The sequence below is a fragment of the Squalius cephalus genome, assembly GCF_949319135.1.
Source record: "Squalius cephalus genome assembly, chromosome: 15".
In the NCBI taxonomy this organism is placed as follows: Eukaryota; Metazoa; Chordata; class Actinopteri; order Cypriniformes; family Leuciscidae; genus Squalius; species Squalius cephalus.
In genome coordinates this window covers 11,776,528-11,786,769 of record NC_137136.1, presented here as the reverse complement: position 1 = coordinate 11,786,769, position 10,242 = coordinate 11,776,528, and the positions used below count along the sequence as shown (strand labels likewise).

Below are 10,242 nucleotides of genomic sequence, written 5' to 3'. Positions count from 1 at the left end.
AATTTAGTTTATAAATTAAAATAAATTATAAACTAATAAATTGTAATCAAATTAATTACAATTTATTAAAACTAAATTTAGTTTATAAAAATAAATTGATTAAAAGTTATGAATTGAACACGTGTAAATATACTTTATCACTAGAAACATTTAAATAATGTTAAATATGAAAGCATTATGCATTCATTGAAGACATGTATCCTTATAGAATCTGTTTGACATAAAGGGTTCCTTAAAATAGAGTCAAGAACCCTATGAGTAAGAACCCAAATTTAACCTTTTTTCTAACAAATATATATATATATATATATAACAAATAATAGTAAATAGCACAGCTATAGTGCATGTTTACAGTATGTCGAGTGTCACTTTTGTGTGTGGGGGCAGATTTTCAGTGTGTTCCACTATGCACATGGTTTGTAGTTCGGGAGAAAGTGCGAGCGCATGTACAGCAGCGCGCGCAGTTGGAAGTCGATTGCGCGCTCCCGAGCAGAGGAGAAGAGAAAAGGAGAGCTGCGTAAAGTGACCAGTGGAGTTGATGTCCTTATATCTGCTGTTCTATATCTTTCTATACCTTTTAGATTAACGATAGACGTTTAAGATCTTCCCGTTTTTGAGTCACATTAGAAGACGTTTGGCATTATACAAGGGAAGCGCATAATGGAGCCTCCAACAGTAACGGTTAATGATGTTCTCGAACAGAATCCTTTAATTCTCCACAACTCGAGCTTTATGGAGGAACCAGCGGGACTTCTGTCCAACTGGAGCAAGGGCAGCGAGCCGAAGGCGGTGAGAGGCAGCAGTGAGGTCGCTATCGCTGTGTGCATCACCGCGCTGTACTCAGTCATATGCGTGGTGGGACTGTTTGGAAATATCCTGGTTATGTACGGTGTGGTCAGGTAAGAGAACTAGTTTATTCAATGAATATCCTTTGTCGCCTAGGCCTACTTCCAAAAGTCTATGCAGCTGGGATAATCATTCATTATTTAATTTACCACTTGCCATTAATAGCTACTGAGAAATGACCATCTTAGCCCAAACTTTGCTGGTTTTCTGTACAATAAGTGCACAAGGTCTACAGAGAAAGATAAATAGCGTCACCTATTTGAACCCGGGAAATATATAGCATGCAGCCTACAGAGAATGTGTTGGACATGGGAGTTTGACTGCAATTTGATCAAGTGGGAGAAGATGAAAGAGAAAGCTGAGGAGTAAGATTTTTGTGATGTGCTCATCTGAGGGTGGAGAGTTCCCTTTTATTGAGGTTTTGACCACAAAGCCAGGGTGGGTTTCTTATAAAATCTATTTCGCACAAAAGGCTTCATTAAGCTAAAATATATTAAGTGTATAGCTATTAAAATGTTCTGCAATAAAATGAAAACTACATTTCTTATCAGAGTTATGATGTCATGTTTGTAAATCCTGGTTTTATCACTGTAAAATAAAAAGATACTCCAGGCAACATTTCAGATCACCACCTGGCAAGCCCAATGGCCAATGTAGAACCTCAAAGCAGCACCCTTTCTAAAAGTTCAAGAAACTTTTTAAAAATTAAACCCATAAGTTCCTGTAAGAACTCTAAACATTGTAAACATTTTTTAACACACTACTTCTATTGCTCACAGGCTTGTTTTCATGTCTCTTGTCAAAAAATTAAATATACTTCTACCCTGATTAGGGTCTTTTGAGGCACATTTAAAATGCCTATAGGTTCTGCAAAATTTTCTTTATCTGAAGAACCCCAAATTTCTTAACCCCAAGTTTACAGTGTATAAAACCATTTCAAACCGCTATAAAGAACTAATCAGAGTTCTTTTAAATGAATACATAAAGCATTCTATTTATAATACCTTTCAGGCATTCCAGATATGAAATAAGCATTAGAACGCTGTAAGGAAATGAACATAATAGGAACTCCAAAAAATAAGATTTTTTTTTTTATAACCTAGGAAATTCAGCTTAAGGTGTTGTGTTTGTTAGATTGCATTGATACTTTTAAACTAAACTATTAAAGTGAACATGCATTTTACAGCTCGATTTAGAAAAGAAAATGGAAGGGAACCAAAAAGATTTTGAATATAAATAGAGCCCTTGGCAAGCGAGTGGTTCAGATCTTTCTATCTATTCACAGCACTTATATTCAAGAGAGCAAAGCCATTGCCTAGGAGGGAAAGTCTGAATGGACTAATCATATTCGGAATCTCTGGATTGCCTACCTTTGAGGAGACATACAAAGAAATATAGCAGAAGAGAGTATTATAGTGTATCAGACACTACAGCCTGGAAGGATGAAGCTGTACAATAGGAAGTCTGGTGTGAAAAGAACTCATTAATAATTCCCCCTAAAGTTTCAATTGCAGATGGAGAACTTGATATGAATGCATTTTAGATTGCATCTACATCAAAGTTTCCCCCTCATTTTAATCCATTATTTCTCACACTGCACCAAAAAGCCATTTTTAAATGGTATTTTTGTCTGGTTTCCCAGTAAAAATATCTAAGTGTCCTTAAAAGACAAGACAGCAGAAACAAATGTATTAAGGTTTTTGATTAAAACAACAGCAGCAGCAAAAAACTATTTGCTTCTCTAGCCTCTCTATAATATACACACACACACACACACACACACACACACACACACACACACACACACACACACCATTCAGAGGTCAATATAATGGCGCTACCTCTAAACAACAAGGCCTGTTGCAGAAATGTGTTCCATGATGAGCATGAAAAACGTGATTGATGGCAATGCTACAAATTTAGCATAGCAAACCAGTATTTCCTTATGAATTAGCGACCAGTGTGAAATAGGAGATGCAAACATGAGTCATGGATATACAACAAAACATGTTATGCACTCAGTACAAAAGACTTAATGGAACTTATAATAATGGATTTATTCATCTCTCTACACGTGTAGCCATGTACAAAGAGAGGAATAAACTGTAGTGTCACTAATGGATGTGCTGTATTCTCTCTTCAGCGCTGTGAGACTTCAAATGTTAAGTCCTCAAAAGAGATCACTGTGTGGGCTCCAGACAAATCTCAAAGAGAGGATAATCAATGGATTACAATTTTTGCCTTTGGCATTGATCTTTTCTTAAGTAACTATTTGCATCATTTTATAGGCAACCCTATCATACATCAGCCCATTATTAATTTAACAAATACAGAGAAAATTATAAACTGATTATTGTATGATATTGAGACACCTTAATTTAATGAAAGCATGTTGTTAGCCCCTGCTGGTAGATGTTGTAACTACACCTTTTCACTATTTCTCCATATACATAGCTGTTTAGCCATTATAATAATAATAATTATATATATATATATATATATATGAAGAGTTCAGATGCAAAAGCCTCTAAGTGCCATCTGAAACTTTCTTTAAGTTCAGTAATTTCACTTAAATGACAACTAATTGCCATTTAAGTGAAATTACTGAACTTAAATAGACGAGCTTGATAAAAATGATCATTCTAGAAGAAAATTTCAGATGGCACTTAGAGGCGTTTGCATCTGAACTCTTCATAGGCTATATATATGATTTATAATAAGTTATTTTAATGTTAACATTTTAATTATTGGAATAAACGTTGAATACGGTTTAGAAGGGTGTTAAATGATGATCAACCATGAATGGAAATATGTGCTCATGCTAATCATCTCATATTTATAATGAAAAGGGCAAAAGTGAGAAGAGCCTCAAATCATGTACAATCAGCGCATCCAATTCATCATTCGTCTGCATCTGAATTCTTGAATGTTCATATCGTCATTGCAAACGCAGGTGCAGCTGATCGACATTCAAAAACTATGAAGTGCTTGTGTAGCTGATTCTCTCAGGCTGACTTTTTCTCTTTTTTCTTCAACAGGTACACAAAGATGAAGACAGCTACCAACATTTACATCTTTAATCTGGCTTTGGCCGATGCATTAGCCACCAGTACTCTGCCCTTCCAGAGTGCCAAATACCTCATGGGCACCTGGCCATTCGGTGAGCTGTTGTGCAAAGTGGTCATGGCTATTGACTACTACAACATGTTTACCAGTATTTTCACATTGACGATGATGAGTGTGGACCGTTACATTGCCGTGTGCCATCCAGTGAGAGCACTGGACTTCCGCACGCCTGTCAAAGCAAAGATCATCAACATCTGCATATGGATTCTCTCCTCTGCTATCGGCATCCCAGTCATGGTTATGGCCATTACAGTGACAGATAAAGGTGAGGACAAAGTGAGTGGGGGAAAATACAGAAGTATTTGATTTTATAGCACAATAAGCTAGATGTTAATTTTGAGTAACTTATATTTTAGATCCAAAATTGCTAGTTACCGTACTTTGTCTATTTTTGCTCTGCTAACAAAATCGTTTTTAATGAACAAAACCATGCTGAATTAGTTAACGCTCTCCGAGCAATACACAGTTTCGCTGTGGATGAATCATTCTTTTTATACAAATCAGTTGAATGAATGATTCAACGCTTGCTCAAAGACAATTGCTTGTTTCGGGTTCTGAAGAAATCAGTGTTATTAAATAATCGGTTGATTGAATTCAATGACTCACTTAACTGATGCACCGAAATTGCAAACTGTTAGGTTCTATATTTGGTTTGAAACATACTTTGCGGTCGTTAAAACAGTATTACTATAGAATGAATATGGGTAGAAGTATGAACAAACTATTCTTCATGTCAAAATCATGTGACCTGCCTGCGTCGCATTGCTTCACTGCTGTAAGAAATTGTAGTCTGCCTCAACCCAGATTCCACTCCTAAATATATTTTAGAATGAGCTCATCCCCAAAATGGCTTAATTATCATAGAGATTAAGGTAGTCAAGTTATATCGTTTCTTGACCATTTGGGTTGATCACATCCTGAGCAAATGGTAGTCAATTGTAGAATGGGACTGGGTGTGGGACACAGAGAACCTTCTCAGACAATGGGGTGTCTCATGGGGTGTCTTTAAGATTTGGATGTTCTGGGTTCATTCTGACGCTGGTGAACCCAAGGTGCTTTGTGTACCTTGCCACTGCTAAGCTGTAATAAACTTCATTTTTGAGATCTTCGACGTCCACATAATTTTTTCTTACACTGCCATTCACAGTTCCTCTGATAGTAAAGCATCTATCAGATATGCACTTTATAATCTTTTTGCCTATTCCTTATACAGTAGGGAAGTAGGCATATTCTGACACAGGGAGTCACTTGTCGTCACCTGGCGTAATAATACAGCTTGCATATACTAAATAAAAAATGAAATTACTTAAGAATTAACAAATCTTCTTATCTTTTTCTTTGCAGATATATTCCCCTCAGGCAAAACGGTCTGCATGTTGAAATTCCCAGGCTCAAATCCGCAGTATTGGGATACTGTGACCAAGATCTGTGTTTTCATTTTTGCCTTTGTGGTTCCCGTCTTGGTCATCACCATCTGTTACGGCCTGATGATCTTTCGCCTTAAGAGTGTGCGCTTGTTGTCCGGCTCCAAAGAGAAGGACAGGAACCTCCGGCGTATCACCCGCATGGTATTGGTGGTGGTGGCAGCCTTCATCATCTGCTGGACCCCTATCCATATCTTCATCATCGTCAGGACCGTGGTGGAGGTCAACAACAAGAATCTGGTCGTTGTCACCTGCTGGCACCTGTGTATTGCTCTTGGCTACATGAACAGCAGCCTCAACCCGGTCTTGTACGCATTCCTGGATGAAAACTTCAAGAGGTGCTTCAGAGAATTATGCGTGCCCTTTCGTTCCCGCATGAAGCACAACAGCTTTTCCAGAGCTCGTAGCGCCACGAGAGAGCCCATCTCAGTGTGCGGCAAGTCTGATTCAGTGAAGCAGCCTGCATGACTAGACCTGGACCAGATGCCTCCTGGTACGCAACCAAGGACACAGAAAGACCTGCAGTCTGAGGTCACCCAGATCTCCACCACTGAGTTTTAAACTCCTCTGAGGTTCAAAAAAGTTGGCGACAAGTTTATATACAGAAAGGCAAAATGCTGGTTCGTTTGTGGGAAAATAATCTGCTAAATGTTTTCCAAAGTGAGGAAATGAGATCATTTGGACCATCAAGGTTCTAATCATGCAGTGGAAAAAACATAAAAAATGTGGCCTTGGAATGGTCAATAGGAAATCTGCAATTATTAGTGGTGTATAAGCCATCAAAGTGGATTCCCGTAATTGGATTTTTAAATAAAAGTGAATGTGTTTCCCTGGGATTTGTGGGATCTTGTTATTGAAATACATTATTACTGAGGACAAACGATGTACTGAATACACAAATTCAGTTTCTCATACAACAACATTTAAAGAGACAAAAATGCTCACTTTTCACAGAACAATGAAAATGTACAGAAGTCTTTTTCCACTCCATAATAAAAGGATTTCATTAAATCTGAGGATAAAGATATATGGAGAAAGAGAGGTGTCGGATACAGAGAATGGACCAAAATTTCATCCTAAGGTTTGCAGGAAAGTTTTGCATGGATGACAGAATACTTTCCTTAGGATCGCTGTTAAAATACACTGTTACATAAACTCTTGACACATTGTTCATTTCATGGTGCTTGATAATGTGTAATTTTGTGCTACTAGTAAAGGTGTTTCATAACCTTTGACTACGAAGTGTACAGTGTTTAGACATATTCTGAGAATCACAGAGGGTCTCTTAGATAATTTCTTCTTAGTTATTTGTTATGAAGTATTTATTGCAACAATCCTTGCATTTCATTGCTATTAGTGCAGAATGGCTGTTTTTGACCTTTTTCAAATCCACATCTAACGATTGATTTTGTGATATTAGCGTCTTATTCTAAATGTCAGCTTTGCTGTAAAAGGACAGTTTAGTTTCTTGAGCTGTTATAAACAAACTTTTTCCTGTCAGGAATGTGTTTATGTATTAGCAGTGAGTATTACTTTTCTGTAGAACCTGTATGTACTTTTGCAAGACTGTTGCATAATTCCTCATGAATACATTTTTTTTATGGATGCATGGAAATTAGACGTCACCAATTATCTGAACTGTCAGTGTGAAAGCTTAAGTAGCCTATTAACATTTTTCTGTAGATTGCATGGGTGTTGGGAAAAATAACCTTTATCTCAACAATTTTCTCTTCCCATGTTGAGTGTGCCTTAGTATCTAAAATATACATTCATCATCTCATATATTGAATGATAAGCCTGTCACCCTTTACGCTGTTTTAAAGATTTAAATTTTGTTTGTTAAAAATATAACACAAAAGCCCCAAAACAGCTGTTTTTCCGCAGGTACTTGTAAAGGTTGGAGACTCAAGCACTTTTACATAATTACATTCACCAGACAACCTATAGACCCCATTTTGCAATATATTGGATAAGTGCTTTGAATAAAGTAGCTGGGGCCTTCGAGTGTGCGTACGCTAAAATCCACGCCAAAAAAAGGCATTTGATGTGGAAAAGTGCTTGGCACCATTTCAGGGTCTGAGCAGACGTACACACTTTCCCTCGTGGCAGAGAGTCTGAGAACTATAGATATTTGGACATTTAAAGATGACCTATTATGCAAAATTTACTTTTACACAGTGTTTTAACATAAATGTGAGTTGGCAGTGTGTGTAAACCAAATACGGTTCACTCCTATTACTTGTGAATGGGAGAAACTGCAACACGCAATATGGCAGAATACGTCCCGCCTTCTAAGTAAAAGAGCCAATCGCTGATTGGTAAAGTCATTACGTCACTGCAGCTCCCGTTAGAAGCTCCGGTTCCCATAGAAACTTGAGACTCGCGCTTAGGACTGCACATGCGCATTGGCTGGTCTAGCCTGAAAACTAAGCTTTTTCTAATGCTATTTGAGCATAAGAAACAACATTTATCGGACAGTTCATGTCAGATTTTTTTTGCTGTTTGAAATGTTATTTAGTTGTGAGTTCGGCAAGCAGTTTTTGAGATTTCAGGATTCCCCCATTCAAATAGATAGGACTTGGTCCTAGATGTCTGAAATAGCTGCCCGGAGGCTTTGCAAATATGGCCGCAGATGAACAGATTTTCCTTGACAGGGACATAAATCATAAATCCCCATAAATAATAAGCAGTGTCTCAGAACAAGCTGTTTGCAGATTCTGGGCAAAGTGATGTCACTTTGTACAGGCCCCGCCCATGACTGCTGACGGACTCTGCCGTATTAGCATAAACCCGCCCTGAGCGAGTAGTACACTGTCAGTACCAACTGTTGGTGATCCAGCTTATAGTCTCCGGAGCCATATGTGATATTAGCGTCTTATTCTAAATGTCAGCTTTGCTGTAAAAGGACAGTTTAAATAAAAACACAGTAGTACAGTAGTACGGTTACAGTAGTAATGAAAGGGAAGAGCACATACTTTATTACAGTTCATCTGAGTTGTTTTACGTATATAAAGTTTACCAGTTTATTGAGCACCCCTCAAAAAGCCAAAAGGTCTGTATATATTTGTTTACTGTTAGTTGTAACGAGTTGTTTTGTGTAATTCGCTGTGTATGTTGATGATAATGCAAGGGAGAGAGAGTTTATGGGTAAGACTTTAATGTGCACTTCTTGTACTGTGCTTTATTCAGCTCTTACGGTGATTTTCTGCTGGTGAAAACAGATGCTTCATCTTTTGTGTGATATACAATAAACTTCATAAAACTCATCAGTAAAGTTTTGGCCATCATTCGGACGGGGTCTGCTACAACATTCTAAAACTAAACTATACCTGTTCTGTCTTTATGCAGCATATATTCTCTGGCTCAGGAGGCATTATTGTCCGACTCTGGTTCGAGGCTGAACACCTCTGACAACTTCTGACATTTTCAGTGTGAGAGATTGTCCTGTTTTGTTGTTACATGAGCTCTTGAAGCTCCGCCCTCTTCTTGAAAGGGGGCCAGGAGCACCAGCTCATTTCCATTTAAAGGGACACACATAAAAACAGTGTGATTTTGCTCACGCAAAGAGTGCGATTTTGCTAAAAAAAATTGCCAAAAAGTGGCAATTTTAAAGGGATAGTTCACCCAAAAATGAAAATTAGCCCATGATTTACTCACCCTCAAGCCATCCTAGGTGTATATGACATTCGTCTTTCAGACAAATACAATCTGAGTTATATAAAAAAAAAAGTCCTGGCTTCCAAGCTTTATTATGGCAGTGAATGGACGTTTCTGTTTTGAAGTCCATCTATCCATCATAAAAGTGCTCCACACAGCCCAGGGAGGTTAATAAAGGCCTTCTGAAGTGAAGCGATGCGTTTGTCTAAGAAACATATCCATATTTCAAACTTTATAAAGTAAAATAATTAGCTTCCGGCCAAACAAACATACGGATTCCACTTACGCAACTTGTGACGTCAGAATTAGCGTAGTGCGTCATGGCATAGCGTAAATATCAGCAGTATGTTGCATTACTCGCATAAGTTGCGCTTTAGACTTAAGTGGAATCCGTATGTTCGTTTGGCCAGAAGCTAGTTATTTTACTTTATAAAGTTTTAAATATGGATATTTTTCATACACAAACGCATCGCTTCGCTTCAGAAGGTCTTTATTAACCCCCCGGAGCCGTGTGGATCACTTTTATGATGGATAGATGCACTTTTATGGACTTCAAAACAGAAACAACGATTCACTGCCATTATAAAGCTTGGAAGAGCCAGGACATTTTTTTTATACAACTCTTGATTGTATTCGTCTAAAAGAAGAATGTCATATACACCTAGGATAACTTGAGGGTGAGTAAATCATGGGCTAATTTTCATTTTTGGGTGAACTATCCCTTTAACATGCTATAAAAATGATCTGTTGGGTATTTTGAGCTGAAACTTCACATACAAACTCTGGGGACATCAGAGACTTATTTTACATCTTGTAAAACGGGGCATAATAGATCCCCTTTAACCAATTATTGCCACTCGCCATTCTCAAGTAAAGGATTTGGACTTTGACTGGTGATAGATTATATGTTAATGATTAATTAGGCTTTGCTGAATGGTATGTTTTACCATTAGTGAAATAATAATAATAATAATAATAAATTATTTGTCTATTTGTCAATGGAATTAAATAAATAGCCATATTTATGGAAATCAAGGAACTCAGTCATCTCAAACTCTCTACGATTTCTGCACTTTTCACAAACAGGGTATAAAACAGGACCTGAAACTGTGAAAGATGTTGATCTGCAGAAAATGTTGTTTGTCAGCCACAGGAGGTCAAACTAAACATTTCATTGTCAAGCTGATTC

At 37.6% G+C, this 10,242-nt stretch overlaps 1 protein-coding gene across 1 annotated transcript; it reads left to right on the top strand.

Annotated features, from left to right (window-relative positions):
- Positions 1–487: 487 nt before the first annotated feature.
- On the top strand, positions 488–8,661 carry oprd1b (opioid receptor, delta 1b). Its single transcript, XM_079893612.1, has 3 exons — positions 488–899; positions 3,885–4,237; positions 5,317–8,661. The coding sequence occupies exons 1-3, from the start codon at positions 661–663 to the stop codon at positions 5,862–5,864; spliced, it is 1,140 nt and encodes a 379-aa protein (XP_079749738.1). The 5' UTR covers positions 488–660; the 3' UTR covers positions 5,865–8,661.
- Positions 8,662–10,242: the final 1,581 nt, after the last annotated feature.

Coding starts and splice junctions, on each gene's coding strand:
- oprd1b (XM_079893612.1), top strand. CDS start 661: ATGGAGCCTCCAACAGTAACGGTTAATGATGTTCTCGAACAGAATCCT. Junction 900..3,884: donor GTTATGTACGGTGTGGTCAG/GTAAGAGAACTA, acceptor TTTCTTCAACAG/GTACACAAAGATGAAGACAG. Junction 4,238..5,316: donor CATTACAGTGACAGATAAAG/GTGAGGACAAAG, acceptor TTTTCTTTGCAG/ATATATTCCCCTCAGGCAAA.